The following is an 18,101-nucleotide window of genomic DNA, read 5'->3' as shown; positions in this document are numbered from 1 at the left end:
AAATGTTCCAAAAGAAGTTGAGAAATTGAGAACTTTGGGTCCACAATAACTCACTTCTTAGACAAAAGGATAATCATTACATAAGTAAAGGACAAAATATTCAGATAGAAAAAATATTTAAAAGCTGAAGCAGTAAACATAAAGAAGTAGAGTACAAAAGTTATTTGAATGGATTAGAATAGACTCAAAAACACTAGTTATGACACTAAACAGACATGTTGACGGGAAGCATGTTAACAGCCTCTTATAATATAGGAGAATTAAATATTTTTTCCATATCTGTATGTTTTTTATTTTAATATTTCAAGTTAAAATTAATTTTAATTTTCAAAAAAAAAAAAAAAAACTTTCTTTATAACCACTAAAAATTATTATACGTATTACAAAGAAACTATTATACGTATTACAAAGTTATTATTAATATTTAGTAACATTCATTATTTTCTTACATAGTCATGACATGAGAAATATAGTCATTTTTTTAAAATTTATTGTTAAATTAATGAAATTTTATTTAATATTTTAGAACTTTAAATTAAACTACTTAATCGTAATCTATCAATAAGATGTAATCTATCAATAAGATTTTTGACACCAAAAATCAATATATTGTACTGCAAACCAATGAATAATATTTTATTAAATTGGACGAACATTTCTCAAGTTATACAATAAGAAATACAATACTGACTTTTTTTTAATTTGAAACTATATCTACATACTAATGAATAGTTATATAATAGGCTTAAGTCATCAATAGGTTTTTAAACTTATTTTGAAATTTTACTTGGACTCCTCAACTAGGATTAGTACCTATTAAACACTTAAACTACTCAAAACGTGTACCTATTTAACACAAAATGTTGATGTATCAAAAATGTGTTTCTCACTTTCTTGAAGCGTGTGGTAAGTCTCAAATACTCCCTCCATTTCAAAATAATTGAATTCTTGAAATATGGCACATATCTTAAAAAAAAAAAAAAAAAAAAAAAAAAAAAAGACAACGACATAAATTAGCCATGATTTTTCATTTTTGACCTTTTCAAATTCCAAAATATTAGTGATGATCATTGGAACTCATCCTTGAAAATTTAACTAAAGAAGGGTAAATTAAAAAAAAATTCCAACGCCTATCTTGAATAATAAACAATTCAATTATTTTGAACACTAAAAAATACTCCAACAATTCAATTATTTTAAAATGAAGGGAGTCATATTTTTTCTGCATTTACATCAGTTTTCTTGTTTTTCTATTTTATTCCTTTTTTCCTTTCTTTTCTTCATCTCCCCACTAAGCCCTTCAAACAACAACCACAATTTTTAATATCGTTTTAATTTGTTTATCGGAAAACTTGAAATCATCCCTACCACCCTATCTCTTTTTCCCTTCTCCATCTGTTTTATCAAATTAAATTCAAGCATAAATAAAATTTAAAACTAAAATTTGTTATGATGAATTCATTAAAATTTAAAAAATAAAAATCAAAATTAAGAACGAATACATCAAAAAGAAGAGAAAAAAAAGAGATTTAAGTTTGAAAACAAGAATAAAGAACAATACCCAAGGATGGGAACAAGATGAAGAGGAGGAGGGGGCGGGGAGGTTAGGGGCTGTGTGTGCGCATCTTCTTTTTTTTTAAAAAAAAGAAAATTATTATTTTTTAATAATTATTTTGGGAACAAGATGAAGGAAGGGGGGGGGGGGGGGGGGGGGGGGGTGGTGTGTAGTTTTTTTTTCCAAAACTTATAATTATTTTATTATTATTTTGGACCTTAATGCCACATGTCATCTTTTAATTAGACAATTTAGCCATGTCACGCGAGTACATCACATTCACTTTTTATTTTTTGGTGATTGTCAAAAAGTGTCTAATAGAAACAATTTTATAAATCATTGAGGTGTTTAATAGGTACTAGCCCTAGTTGAGGTGTCCAAGTAAAATTTTAAAATAAATTTAAGGATCTATCGATGACTTAAATCTATATAAAGAACAAAGTTTTTAAGTGTATTCTGGCCCTTAGGAGCCCTAAAACATGTTTTTGTGGCGTTATTCTTGAGCCACCCATGATACTACAAAAGATTGAATGCAACCAAACCAACAAACACTTTGAGACCCCCTCAAGTGGACTACCACATAAAAGTCGAATGGGTCTTACAACTACCTCTGTCAATAACCAAATTTAGGACTCATTTGAGCTACATATGTAAGGAATCACTAGAAAAAAAAATGCACCAAAAATATCACTAAACTAGTCAGAAAAGTTTGATTTCACTTCATCATAATCATCCTCATCTGAATTAGCTAGATGGTCAAAGAAAGCATCAAGGTACCAACAACATTTGTCCTTCCACGAACTCCTGCTAGCATGAGCACGCCATTTTTGGTCTGAAATCATTTCAGGGGATAGTCCCCATTCTAGCATCTCTTCTTCAGTATGGTGGACCGCTAAGCTATATTCTCCACCAATCCCTAATTGTATAACTCGAAATTCACAATTTCCTAAATTGTTTAGATACTCAAACTGCTCAACTGTCCACTTGAACCACTTCATCAGAAAGACGCGACTAGCTAGACCATGAGATATAATCACAAGATTCAAATCGTCATTAGGGTCATGGTGGAGTCTATTCATATCAATGTCCCTCCAAAGAGATTCAAGGAAACCTGCAACAAAAAAGTTTTCAACATATTGAGGAAACTACAACCAGAAGTCCATACACTACACACTTCAAATCAAACTATAGAATTGCATCTCAATTTGGATAACGCTCATAAATCTGAGACCACTAAGCAGATTCCTATTCTCTTTACCTTAAAACAGAAGTGCATTGAGCAAGTCACTAAAGTGAGTTGAACAAGTTGCAGTTTTCAAATAATAACTGAGAGCTCACACATTTATCACACAGAATAGAAGGAATCATTCTAGGTACACGTCAGTTATGGTAGTGTGTCTCATATAGCTTTATAACATGACATAATGACGTTATAGTATTCTATACACCATGCCTGTAACAATCATTAGCTTAACATAATTTTATTCCGCATGGAAGAATAAATTAGTAATAAGCCAGATGACCCCTAATTTAAACTCATCTAATGCTAGAACACTGTGATCTCAACAAATATGGGTCTATTTCCGAACTCGAATTAGCAATTGGATTCAACTTGCTTCTACAATATGCAAATTAAAACATTTTCAGAGAACCAAATTAATGAAGTATCCCAAATGAAACTCTAATGCAATAGAAAACTGACTGAACCTTTTTTTTTGGTCAAATGATAAGTTTTATTCAACCAGTAAACATCATGTACAAACTAGCTATTGGACTCAGATAGTGATCCTCAATACACCAATTACTAAACATCACCTATATCTATAAAACCATCTGAAAAAACTCAGAATAGCTCTATAAAGTAGGAAAACAATCTAAACTACTTAAGACACTCTGCCCATTTACATTTGTTTTGCCCTAAGATATATCAAGGACATGTATGATGGAGCTAAGACCCAAGTGAGGACGGCGGGAGGAGATTCAGAGCATTTCCCTGTCTTGACAGGGTTGCATCAGGGATCTACTCTTACTCCGTTTTTGTTTGTTGTGGTGATGGATGTGTTGACGCGGCGTATTCAAGGAGAGGTGCCTTGGTGTATGCTTTTCGCAGATGATGTAGTTTTGATTGATGAGACGCGAGGGGGTGTGAATGATAAATTAGAGATGTGAAGACAGACCCTTGAGTCTAAAGGGTTCAAATTGAGTAGGAGTAAGATAGAATATTTGGAGTACAAGTTTACCAAAAGTTGGGTCACTGACTCACTGTGCATCTTTCTAGTGACTATTTTCTCATATCTTTGCGTAGCACCATGCAAATGTCCCGTGACTACTTTTTCATATCTATTTTTCTTAGCACCGTACTTCTTTTCGGTGACTATTTTCTCATATCTGATTTGCGTAGCACCGTGCATCTTTTCAAACTACTATCTCATATCTGAGTCGCATAGCACCATGCATCTTTCTAGTGACTCCTCAGATTTAATTTACATAGTTCTGTACGTCTTTCCGGTGACTCCTCAGATCTTTTTCAGCAGGATCGTGCCATCATTCCGACCCTGCCAATATAATTTCTCTTTTCCAGTAGGATCGTGCCATCATTTCGACCCTATTCATATAATTTCTATTTCTCAATAGGGTCGTTCCATCATTCCGACCCTACACATATTTCTCTTTTTCAGTAGGGTCGTGTCATCATTCTGACCCTACCCATATACTTTTTTTTCCTCAGATTTTAGTCACTTTTCATTCATCAAATCTAATAATCCGACGTGTGAGCATGTTTCGGCTAAGTTTTTGGTGACTTTCATGTTCAAGATCTACTCGTCTCTTGATTTTGAGATGACCCGTATATTTTATACCAGTTTTCGATAATGTTCCAGCGACACATCCACTTTACGGCAATATTTACTACTTTTCGAATCATTTTTTCAATTTGTTCCGTTTCAATTAAGGTCTCCCAGACCTTCAAAGCAGTCCTTATCAGTTTTCTTGCAGATATCTTCACCAAGTCCCGATTCTCATATTAGCTACATCCATAACAAGTTTGGTACATATGTCTTCTATGCACCAGCTTGAGGGGGAGTTAGAATATGAGTAGGAATAGGAATAACATATAAAATCCTACTTAGTAAAGGATTGTAATATAGTGTCTAGGAAAAAGATTGGAATGTATTGTCTATAAATAAGGCCTCAATGTAATAATGTAGTTATAACAATTCAATAATATTTTTCATTTATATTTCTCACAGATTCCATTATATAAGAACAACGGTTACATTCAGAATAGCAACTATAGGGGTATTAAGTTGTTGAGTCACACTATGAGGGCTTAGGAAAGCGTGGTAGAGTTGAGGTTGAGAAGGATCGTGATTATTTTTGAAAATCCGTTCAAATTCAAGTTAAGACGCTTGACTACAAAAGTCATCCACCTTGTGAGAAGGCTGGTGAAGTAGTATAGGGAGAGGAATACACTTGCACATAAGTTTCATTCACCTAAGAAAAGGCTTACGACAAAGTCGCTGGGGAGGTTCTGTAGAGGTGCTTGGAGGCTAGAGGTGCACCTGTGGCGTACACTACGTCGATTAAGGACATATACGAGGAGCCAAGACTCGAGTTAGAACTACGAGGGGAGACTCAGAGCACTTTCTCATTTTTATTTGTCGTGGTGATGGATGTATTGACGCAACAAATTTAAGGTGAGGTGTCATGGTGTATGTTATTTGCAGATAACGTGGTTTTAATTGACGACACTCACGTAAGAGTTAACACTACATTGGAGGTTTGGAGACAGACCTTGGAGTCTAAAGAGTTTAGGTTGAGCAGGATCAAGACGAGATATTTGGAATGCAAGTTCAGTGGGTGACACATGAGACTGATATGGACATGAGGCTTGATGCACAGGCCATTCAGAAGAGAGGTAGTTTCAAGTGTCTTGAGTCTATTATTTAAGAAAATAGTGAGATTAACGAGGATGTTACTCACCATATTAGTGCAGGGTGGATGAAATGAAGGATTGCATCTGGAGTCTTGTGTGATAAAAAGGTGCCTCCTAAACTTAAAAGCAAATTCTACAGAGTTGAGATTAGACTGACTATGTTGTATGGGGAGGAGTGTTGGCCCATCAAGAATTCTCAAGTATAGAGGATGAAGGTGGCGGAGATAACGATATTGTAATGGATGTGTGCATTTACTAGGAAATATATGATTAGAAAATAAGGATATCCGAGACAAGGTGGGAGAGACTACAGTGGAAGACAAGATGTGGGAAGCAAGATTGAGATGATTCGGACATGTGATAAAGAAGATACATAGATGCTCTAGTACGAAAGCGTGAGATGTTGGCTATGGATAAATTCAGATAAGGTAGAGGTAGACCGAAGAAATATTAGAGAGAAGTTATTAAACATAATATGACGCAGTTACAGCTTACCGAGGACATGACCCTAGATAGGAAGGTATGGATGAAGCAGATTAGGGTACACAGTTAGTAGAAAAAAGTGTCCTAGCTAGTATGTAGGAGTGTTTTGTTTTGTTGTCTGCACCAATAAACGTCGTGATACGTTGGTAGTTTCTTGTTTTATTTTGGTGATGCCTGTTGCGTGAGGGTAGATGGACTGTCGTATTATTCTGTGGTAGCCATGTTTATGCTACTATATGTTCTTTGGTACTACATTGTTTCTTGTAATTCTATTACGTCCTCTTCTACAATGTTGTGTTGAGTCAGGGGTCTATAGGAAACAACCTACCTACATACACTCTACCTACCCTCCTTAGACCCCACTTTGGTGGCAATATACTTATACAATTTGCGACTTTCCTCACTGACATTCATACATATTAATTGTTGTTGCCATGAACACACAAATGTTCTTAAGCACCATTAAATACATATAGCATTGAGCTAACAGTGAAGCACAAATATCAAGAATTGTTTCCATGAACACCCAGATATTCTGCGGCACCATTAAACGCATTATACCTCTTTAGTACAATTTTGTAAGTAATTGGCTGGTACTACTAATCTTGAGACTTCCAGTTCCGCAGACATGGCACAATATGCTTAACATCAGGTAGAGTTTCTCACACATGACACGATATGCTTAGCATCATTATTCTAAAAAAGCAAGTCTAAAATAACTTTATACCATAATGAAATCACAAAAGATGTTCTTTTACATGAAGACTAATTTTTTATAAGTGAAGACTATTATTTACAAAGGAATAAGAAAGATGTAAGCCGTCCTGCTATCATATTCATAATTTAACAAAAGCATGAATTCAGAGCATACATCCTGGTCAACAGGCAAATTATATATTCAACTTCACACCTCAGGAAGGCAGGACCCATCTTATAAACAACAACACTCCTAGTTAACAATATCTAGTATCTTGGATGACATTAGCCATCTAATGGAGGCACTGTTTAAGGAATAGTATTGCTTTCAATCACAAGAAACAGTGTGAGATAAACATATACACTGTAAGACAAATACAATGTTATTTTGGTTGCAAATAGGTATGCTAGCAATTACCACAAAAAAAAAAAAAAAAAAGATATGCTAGCAGTCAATAACTCCAATGATACCTGTGAATCCCGGACAGAATATGTTTTATGTCGGAACTTAATAAATTTGTTAGGGACGGGTCAAGGAGCGGCCCGGTGCACAAAGCATCCCGCTTTTATGTAGGGTCTGGGGAAGGGCCACGCACACTAATTTGGCTCCTTAAGCCATCTCCTCCTTTCCCGCTACGTACATGGTGTCGATTATAAGTGATGTATTATTTTAACAACAGAAAACTCATGATCATGACATAGGATAGAATTATGATTCAAACATGACATCTAAACTTCAGTTTTTCCATTATCTAATGTTCTTGAATGCATCATAGAAATTATCCCAACAGGTAATACTGAATTTTCCTATTTGGGGTTGTCAAGACTCAAGATATTGTCAGGAAGTTGACCAAAACTGAGAAACATGTTAAAACAATAAGGAAGTGGTTAGCTGACGGGAGGCTGGAAACATTTTCTACAAATGTAGACATGTCGAAGAAAAGTGACCCAAGAATTTGACGTTATCCTGACTCGTGCATGTGATAAACAGACCACCCACCTACTTATTTACTTGAAGTAATTTACATGTTTAATGGCTTAAACTAAAATAGTTCGGCAAGAAGTCTGAATTATATCTTAAGCCTAGCATGCCTAGCATGCCAAGCAAATGTTTATGCAATCCAATTTGCTTAATTACATCAATTTTTTTTTTAAACGGCAACAACTTGTATTAAATCATAGAAGCTATCAAAACTATAATTACAGAGAGTATGATAAAAATATCTTTTTTTATTTTAGAAAGTGTATGATAAAAACATCTACTTCTCTATAAAGGACTCTAAAGTTTGCAATAGCAACTCAATATCATCTATGTTCTCTTGTTTACACCAAAAATGAAAAAGCAAAACACAATTGAGCTTTATCTTCTGGATTGGGCTGATTTTTCCTTCAAAACATCTTTGATTCCTTAATGCGTGAGCTATTGTGGTTACTTTCCATGTCCAACTAAACTTGCATTTCCTCCCACAACTCATTACTTCTGAATTTTCTGACTACGTACAGATTGATTCAAAACAAAAAGAATTGCACCCGAACATATTAACGTACTTACTGTCCTAGACAATGGAAAAGAAAGTTCTACATGATATGCAGTAATTCTTCAATGGAATCACTCCAAATTAAAATTTCTCTACTCGAGTTGAATCTCAATGAAGCATAGTGACCATAAATCTTAAGCCGAATTTTGATCGTATTAGGAAACAAATTACAATTCTGTCACAACTATGAAAAAGATATCATACAACAATAACAAATTCAGGTATCTTTTCTTTAGTGCCCTGCATTGTCATCAGTTAAAGATGATTCTATAAATACCTGGTCTCGAATGGCCAGTTGTTCTATTGTTTCTTATCAATTCCTAGAGTCTTGTTTGAATATGCAGAAAGGGGTGTTCCTAAGTGTGTGTACGTATGAGTTTGCTGGCGAGAAAGCACTTCTCGTCAAGTAAAGAGTTAGCTTATCCATGTATTAATTTTTATATAAGTTACAAAACATTTGGTAGCTAGTTAGGATGCATGTCATTCATGCATAAAATTATTATGACGTCTATTTTGCACTTTAGAAACCCTCATAACTAATACATGTATAAGTTATGAGGGAATTGGTGTATTATATTTCATGGTAGAATGTGGAATAATTAATATCGGCATAACTAATACCTACATTATTAGTACTGCATTATCCTACCCAACTAGCAAACGACCCCAAGTGTGTTTAAGTCAAAACCTAACTGCATAGTCATAGAGAGAATGAAGTAGGTACAGAGAGGGAGAGAGAGAGAGAAATATGCTTACTGGAAACTCTGTCATAAACATCAGCAGCTGATTCTCCCTCAGGAAAACGATAAAAGAAGCGGCCAAATCTCTCCCGAGTCTCCTTGATCGCTTTCATGCGGTCCGCCACTTGAAAATTACCAAAATCTTGTTCTCTAATTCGGCATTCTTCCCTCACGCCAAGCACTCTCCGTCTGGAAAATGCCCTGCCCATCTCCCTTAGGGTGGAACGTGTTCGCACGTATGGGGAGACGTAGAAGTAGACCTTCCAATTATCTGAGGAGCTATTATCAGAAACCATGTCAAAAATGCGAGACCCAGCTTCCTTGGCTTGATCAATTCCCTTGGGAGTTAGCGGGATCCTATAATCGGGCGTGATGGTGTACATGGCGTCGTCTCTATTCCCTTCGCTCTCTCCGTGACGAACCAAAATTATGCGCTTTGGTAGGCACTTGGGTATGGGTGCAGGGGGCTTCTGCTGATTTTGACTATGAAAATGACAACAGTGGCAGTGATGTTCTTGATCAGGAATTTGGGCGTGGCCGTTGTCATCAACGGTACTATTTATCATTATTCTATAGCTTCCCAATAGGGTGAGATTATGGGAATTTTGCAGCAAATGTTGACATTAAAATAGGGTTTTGGGAAAGGAAAAATGGCGGATTGGATATGGATCTCTCTCAAATTATTGGCTATTTGTTACGGAAGAAGGAGGTGACTTGGATTTCTCTCCTAACTGGGAATGCAGTTGCTTTAACATCTGATCTTCGACGCCTCAATCTTTTATTTTGTGCGCTAGTTTTCTCCTTCCGTTTGTCTCGTCAAAGAGAAAAACTTTTGGGATATTTCAAATTTACATTATAACCCAAAATACAATTCGGGTATACAATAATATACCAAACTTTCATATATTTTTTAATAATAAAAATATTTAAAAAAATTGCTATACAATATTATTGATCTAATATTAATATACAAAATTATAAGAGGTATTTATATACCCATATATAATAATACATAATTTTATACACTATTACACAGAATTTTATCCATCTTCGTCGGGGTTGATTTCTCTGAACCGGCAAGATAGAGCTTCTGCAAATTTGTGGAAAGGTGGATCTAGTGATGGCCTATCATCCCAATAGGCACGACATCATGAATCACAATAAAATTTGATTGGGAAATATTATAAATATTGCCGGCATTTTACTCTTAGGTTTTGTTACAGTAATTTTGTGTATAATTTGTGATTTTTCTAAAATTGTGGGTGGAATTTTAAGAGAGTTCTTGTTACCTTGGATTCACGATAACGGAACGATCTACGAAAGCTAAAAACAGTCCACAAACTCAAGACAAACCCAAGAACACAATGAACAACACACGGACAGCAACAACATAAAGAAACGGAGACAAGAACAAAAGGATACAAACACACAAGTAATGCAATAAAGTAAATGATAGTTAAAAAGACATAAGATCTTACGAAACAAAGAGAACCGAAACGTATATCAAATGTAAAGACCCTCAAAGTCGCAACATCAAACACCCATCTTCTTATGGTGACCGCTAAGGAAATCAACTCACCTCATGAACCACCATTTCTAAGTAAGAGAACAATATTGGTTTTTCCAAGCCTTATACTAACTACTTGGCTTTTCCAAGCCTTACTCTAAAGGTGTTACACTCTCAAGGAGAGAAGAAAGTCTTTCATATGTTCTTCATCAATCAAACTAAAGAGCAAATGACCTAATAGAAGACTATTTATAGGCTATTACAAATTAAAGGAAAATAACTACAACACCCTTAATGAGAGAGGAGCTGTCATGGGGTGTTTGGAATCAACATATGTAATCACTAAAATGCCCTAATGAGTTCCAACACTCTAAAGTCGCCTTCTTCAAGCTCCAAAGTCGTAGGCTCAACTTGTAGTCTTAGGTATACATCAAAGGCAATCCCCCAAACAACCTTCAACACGTGGGATTGCTTTATGGTATGCTCCAAACGGGTCCTCCATGCATGCTCTTGTGTCCTCAAGGTGACCAAAGCTTGAGTCTTTGAGTGTTGGTATCTAATGATGTCTTCAAAAGCTATGATGACCGTTTGGCCCGTATCATCCTCCCCTTCTTGAAAAGGATTCGACCTCGAATCCATACCTTGCAAAATCAAAAGAAGAATAAACGAACACAAATTCCTCATAGCATGATGATTAGGATTAGCATAAACAATCATTTCATCATGCCAAGGTTGTACATACTTGAAATATAACCAAGGATCCTTTGGATTGAATATTAAAAACCCAACGAAATATGCACAAAGGATTTGGTTATGGGCTTCACCAAGAGATAAAGAAACTACAAAGGTCCTAATAGCATTAAATAATCCACAAGGTAGAACTACCTTCATCTTATGAGCCATAAGACACAATTACTTCTTCTCTTCAAGACACCCCACCAAGGGTAGTGCTTAAGTTGGTTCTAAAGTCCACAAGATCCATATAGCATTATCACTCACACAAGTGGACAAACCAACAAATTTCCTACCTCTACATAAAACAAATCCATGATTATCATGGATATCATCATAAGCAAAGAGGTAGTATAAAAAGGAATCAAGTGTAAAGGTATACACGGCCGAAGATAAAGCATTTAAGCATATACACATTCTTTCTTTCGAACACATATATAACTTGGCATCCATAAGTTGGGATTCACTCAACTTAAGCACAAGTGTGTCAAGAAAGGATGCACATTTAGAAATATTACCCCAAGGAGTCAATGATACCTTTGCCCTCGGGTTTACAAGAATAACTAGACATTCCATACCCTTAAGAGTACTCTTATCTTTCAAAAAGAGATTCCCATCTTTAGGTAGAATGTTGTCACACCATAGTGGGTTATCATATAGGATATAGCCTTCAAGACAAGCTATACCTTCAATATCATTATCACCACTAGGCTCATTAAGAGTGATTATACCATCTTCAAACAAGACATTATACCTAAAGAGAGAAAGATCTTTCCTGTGGACAGATTTGAAACAAGCAAGCTCACTCTTTATAAGTTCATTATCAAGTTTCAAAGATGTTTCAAGTGCATGATTACCCCTAGGATCCAAGCAAATATTAGAATCTATACCATAAGACAAGCTCACAGGTTCACTTCTATTCCCTTGACCAACATTTTCAAATTCTTCACTCACTTGAGATTTATTAATTATATCACACATAACCTCAAGTGGTGGGCAATTTTTACACACAATTTTCACAAGATGATGTAATTTTATTCAACATAATGGCTTCAACACTAGGTGGACACAAATTGATATTACAAGAAGAGTCAGTTCGATCATTAATAGGATCAACTAGTGTATCCACATGCACAACATGTACATCATCAACAAGTGGTAAAGAATCAATATACTCACATGTAGGTAAGCTACTACTCACACTCAACAGGCTACTAGCCACATAATTATCATTCACATGCACAAAAGTGTAAGAGTTAGCTATTTTACCTCGAAGTTCTTGAGTGCGTTCTTCTTTACCTTAGTGTGAAGGTCCTCCACAAGCTTGGGCAGCAACTTTTTTTCGGCCTTGCTCTCCTTCGCTTGTCATATTAAGACCTACATAAATATCCTTAGAAATACAAAGACAAGTAACATTAGCACGGTTTGGTAGCAATTCCCGAATTTCGCTCCACACAACCTCTTTTTTTTCTACTCTCGGACTACTACTTTGCACACCCTTACTCCTCTCAATCTTTTGTTTCGCATAATTATTTGGATTGGAGTAGGTGAACACTTCTCTTTATGGCTTGGGCAGAATGTACATCATGAGGTGATTTTCCCATTAGTCTCTTATAACATTAGGCCAATTTTGCATATTTGGAACTTTTTGTTGTGCAAACCAATCGGCACCCAAGCTTACATGACCGTATGTCAAGGTAAAAATATCGCACCACACTTTCTCATGGTAGTCAAATTGGGAGAAGATAACTTTCACCCTCTCGGTAAACTTAAACCCATCCAAGGAATATGAAATAAGTAAAGGTTCTTAAAACAACCCCACATAGTCAACCATGGATGGAATGATGTAGTTTATACACCACCTATCATTTAGCACAATGAGGCAACCCGGTATCCCACAAATAGTCACCTTTCCAGAGTAAACATTACTTCTTGGATCAACATTGTAAGGCACATGGGTACCCTTCGGCTTTGGAGCTGCATACCCTTTTCTTCTCGTGGGACAACCTCCATTATAGCTAGTATAACTATTCACACCACTTCGGCCTTTATAAAAAGTACTATAAGGTAAAGAATATGAATTTTCACACTCCTCACGTACATTCTCATCATAGTTGTCATAAGCTTTGCGAATGAATGGGTTATACCTTACACCGATTCTAGGTTTGGATGGGGTAGTGCAAGAGTTCCCACACATCCCAACTTCCTCATAAAAACCATCACAAGGCTCATCAACATCTCCATGTTCACCATAAGCACTAGGCACTACATTTACCTCACTTTCTCCTTCAAAACCATAACTCTCAAATCTGTCCATACAATGACCATGGCTATACTCATAGCCCCCATAATTTCCATTATCATCATAGCCATAAAATCCCTCACTATAACAACAGTCTCTCATGTCGTAGTAAAAATAATCTAAGGCTATCGAAGGCATGTTCCCCCTTATATCATCTTTGGACCTATAAAATGAAAAAATAAGATTAGTAGTATAAGCTCCCCACTAACACTCGTAGGAACTCACCTTTGTGGTCCTCACAATTAGAGCTGCGAATATTGAAAGTTGCTTATACTCCGGTAGTCAATAAGATGTCAATTCTACTTAGCGACCAAAATAGATTCTTGTTTGATCGACTCAAGACACAAAATAGAAAAATCTACTTACGAACTTGAAACAAAAAGTTACAACAAATTAAAAATGATAAAAGCACACAAATAACGAAGACACGACGAAAACGAATTCAAAAACTAATTTACAATCTAGTAGGTGATTACTAGTTTGTCAATTAGTACTTAGAATCAATAAATTAAACTATAGGAACAAGAAAAAGAAACTAAGAAATCTGAAATTTGAGCTTCAAGGTATTTTGAACGTTGATGATGTGGCACTTTGATGATGTGGTAGTTTGGTGATGTGGCGGTTGGGGTGACGTGGCAGATTTTTTTTCTTGTTGACAATTTGAATTGGTCAAATTTAATTTGGAAGATGTGGAAATCAGCCTTGGGAAGGAAAAACACAAGCTTGGATCCTTTTTCAATATTCATAAGGGTTTGACGTTCCTTTCACCTTTTTGGCAAAACACCCTTTTAAAAGTCTTTTTCCCCTTTCATCTTTTGTTTGTCTTGGAAGATGCTCTTACTCCCTTTTAGTAAACATAACTTTTGAAAGTCTTTTTGTTTCCTATCTTCTTTTGTATTTTATTGGGATATGCTTTCAAGACTAACAAGAGACCTCACCTTTTTCCACTTTGTTAAGATCAAACCATACCTTTTTAAGTGTTCTTGCTCAATAATACATGAAGAACAACAAGAACACTCAAAAATTAAATCCAAACCAAATGAGCTCCAAATTTGATAATTTTTGTTCCTTTTTGCACACGTTGAGATCTACAAAAACAACAATACATTTTCAAGTCACCACTCCTTAACAACAATCCAAAATTTTGAGATTTACCTTTTTAGTTTCTTCAACCTTCAACTCAACAATAGTGAATATCTCAAAACTACCCAGATTAAGCTCAAATCAAAGATCAAGACTCACTTAGTGTTAGGGAACAAGAACCTAACACTAGAAACAAATAAAACACACAAAATTCCGAAATCTAAGACTTAAAATTTTAGCCAAAGACCAAAAATGGGACAGAATGTTTCTTTTTGGATTTTTGATCAACACTTTTTTTTTTATGATTTTTGAGTTAACAAGCCCAAGATTGATTTTGATGGAACAAAATTAATCCTTGCTTTGATACCAAATGATAACGGAACGATCTATGAAAGCTAAAAATAGTCCACAAACTCAAGACAAACCCGAGAGAATAATGAACAACACACGGGTATCACCAACACAAAGAAACTTAGATAAGAACAAAAGGATACAAACACACAAATAATGCAATAAAGTAAAAGATAGTTAAGAAGACATAAGATCTTACGAAATAATGAGAACCAAAACGTATATCAAATGTAAAGACCCTCAAAGTCGCAACATCAAACACCCATCTTCTTACGGTGACCGCTAAGGAAATCAACTCACCTCATAAACCACCGTTTCTAAGCAAGAGAATAATATTAGCTTTTCCAATCCCTACACTAACTACTTGGCTTTTCCAAGCCCCACTCTAAAGGTATTACACTCTCAAAGAGAGAAGAAGGTCTTTCAAATGTTCTTCATCAATCAAACTAAAGCGCAAATGACCTAATAAAAATCTATTTATAGGCTTATTACAAATAAAAGGTAAAATAACCACAACACCCTTAATGAGAGAGGGGCAGCCATGGGGTGTTTGGAACCAACATATGTAATCACTAAAATACCCTCAATGAGTTCCAACACTCTAAAGGTGCCTTCTTCAAGATCCAAAGTCGTGAGTTCAACTTGTAGTCTAGGGTATGCATCAAAGGCAATCCCCCAAGCAACCTTCCACATGCGGGATTGCTTTATGGTATGCTCTAAACGGGTCCTCCATGCATGCTCTTGTATCTCGAGGTGACCAAAGCTTGATTCTTTAAATGTTGGTCTCCAATAATGTCATCAAAAGCTATGATTACCGTTTGGCTCGTATCAATTTGTCTCATCAAGACCTACTATTTGGCTCTGAGTTTGGATTTTTTTTGAAGGTCGATAGGGGTTATGGCCCCATGAAAGCCCTCTAGGACCCTTAAGCTCATCCCTTGGGTCAATTCAGGGGGACATTAAAAATCTTAAAAATTAGACAAAATATCCATTGGATTAAATTTCTTACACAAAAACTATAGCTCACTTAAAAAATAACTCACTTATTATGTATATTGACCATTCAACTATTTTTAGTTGCTAAATTAACCCTTCGGCGACATACATTTCATCTTCTTCTCTTCTTCTTTTTTCATTCTGTTTTAGTTCTTTTTCTTCATTCTTATACTTATTTCTTTATTTTCTTCTTCTTCTTCTTCTTCTTCTTCTTCATTCTTCTACTTCTTCCTGTATTCTCTTTTTGTTCATTGCTTTCTTTTATTCTTTCTTCTTTTTATAATGATCCTCATTATGATTTTTAGAAATTATGTATTTATAATTATTTTTCCCTCCCTCATTGTTGTTATGCAATTTATGAGTTGTGAGAATGGTTTGTACGATCCCTGATGCGTTCAGGAGTGATTTATATGAGTTGGTTATTTAGAATAGCCTTAAAGTGGATAGTTTGACTTTCGTCAGTATCTTGTGATTTGAGCATCGGATGGTGATTTGAACAGATTCATTAGATCTGAATATCGATTTTGGGTTAGTAGCGTAGTTAGTTCAGGCTCCGAGCCTTTCAATTATATTTTTACAATTAAATAAAAACTAGTTAAATTTAGCTTTAAAGGGGTTTCAAAGATTAATTCATAGTAAACAGTTTGTTTTTGAAAATCTGTTGGTTTTATAAGTCCAAAACATTGAATTTAGCCTATTTGCATAATTTGATTTGTTTTTATTGGGTCTCAAATGAATCTGAAGGATTCCATCGAGACTATTTTTCTAAGTCTCAACAGCTAAACTGTTGTTTTTGATGCAGTGATAAATCCTTCTTTGCATTTGTGTGCCCCTAATCACGATTGCGGAGAAGTAAAATACTCTTTATCGTGAATGCAACAGTTGCACCACATTCACAAAAGGTTTTTTTTGTGGTTCATCACAAATGTGAAGTAAAGACCCTATCTGTGAAATGTATTATATTTCAAGATCGGATTGACCTTCACGTTAGCGGCCTGTGGGTTCGCATTCGTAAAGGCTATTTTGTGCTTGAGTAGATTTTAAATTCCTTTCTCGATCAAAATTTAATTTTCACTATCTTTCACCTTTGGGAGCTCGATTTAAGCCAATTTCAAGGAGTTCTTCACCAAAAACTTAGTTACGTAATTTTTAAAATTTTATTTTATATATTTCCATTGAACTTCTTACAAATCTACCTTTAAATCCTTGATTTTAAATATATATTTTTTTTTGGGGGGGGGGGGGGGTGTTTGGTAAATTGCATAATGAGTTTTCTTCGATTTAAAGATTGATTTCAACTATTTTTTGGCTGAATTTTTAGATTTAGACTCCTCTTGATATGAAGAACACGATTATTAAGTAAAATATCTATTTTACCCTTGTATTTTTAGAATTGTTTTTCGAAGTAATTGTAGATTTGAAACAAAAATATATCGATATGGATATTGATGGGCTTTTTGACTTATAAATATCATATTTGATTAGCTTGGACATGACTGCAAATGATTCAAGGGGTTTGATTTTTTGGTTGAGGCATTGGACTGTGTTTTAGGCTTGTGGATCTTCTTTAAGGCAAGTTGAAATATACCTTAATTTTCTATGAAGTGTTTATATGTTGTATGCTTGTTTTCTTGTGTTTTGTGAATTTCTTAGAATTTAAGAGTCCCACTTAGGTGAAATAAGAAGCATCTCCACGGATACTGAGGTCTTTTAATGGATTGTAGTTACATAATTGCTTACTGTTGTTAGTCTTGAAATATGCTGAGAGTATATTGGAGATAGATGGTTGATTAACCTTCAATAAATTCAGATTAAATACCTATTTTAGAGCTTGAATCATATTTAGTAGCCTTTATTATGATCAATAGGGATTAGTGACCTTTTAGTAGATAATTATGTTATTGTTGTTATTTGATAGAATGATTGATGTTTGAAAAATACTTATAGTATTAATAGACTTATAATGTTTGATGTACTTATTGGGGTTTAGATCTCTCATAGGGCATATTGTTATCTAGTGTAGTTCTCCTTATAGTTATTAAGGCTAATGATGTTATCTTTGAGGAAGATTAGACTTATTGTATGGAATAAAATAGGGTTGGGTAAGTTTCGCTAAATATTGTTAGTTGGATTGTTCCTAATTTTGTATTGCCCATGTGGCGGGACTTATGTGAATATTATTAT

At 35.0% G+C, this 18,101-nt stretch overlaps 1 protein-coding gene across 1 annotated transcript; it reads right to left on the bottom strand.

Moving 5' to 3' along the window:
* Positions 1-1,981: 1,981 nt before the first annotated feature.
* Positions 1,982-9,809, bottom strand: LOC107845625 (phosphoglycerate mutase-like protein AT74). Its single transcript, XM_016690054.2, has 2 exons — positions 8,963-9,809; positions 1,982-2,666 (listed from the first exon to the last, which is right to left on the bottom strand). Exons 1-2 carry the CDS (start codon positions 9,510-9,512, stop codon positions 2,251-2,253), a joined length of 966 nt encoding a protein of 321 aa, XP_016545540.1. The 5' UTR covers positions 9,513-9,809; the 3' UTR covers positions 1,982-2,250.
* Between the last annotated feature and the right edge of the window lie 8,292 nt (positions 9,810-18,101).

This window comes from Capsicum annuum, chromosome 10 (genome assembly GCF_002878395.1).
Source record: "Capsicum annuum cultivar UCD-10X-F1 chromosome 10, UCD10Xv1.1, whole genome shotgun sequence".
In the NCBI taxonomy this organism is placed as follows: Eukaryota; Viridiplantae; Streptophyta; class Magnoliopsida; order Solanales; family Solanaceae; genus Capsicum; species Capsicum annuum.
This window is presented reverse-complemented; position numbering and strand designations above follow the sequence as displayed.

What these genes read in the sequence shown, in the direction of transcription:
- LOC107845625 (XM_016690054.2), bottom strand. Translation starts at nt 9,512, where the DNA reads ATGATAAATAGTACCGTTGATGACAACGGCCACGCCCAAATTCCTGAT. An exon ending in TGTTTATGACAGAGTTTCCA is followed by an intron (nt 2,667 to 8,962) that starts GTAAGCATATTT and finishes TTTTTGTTGCAG; the next exon opens with GTTTCCTTGAATCTCTTTGG.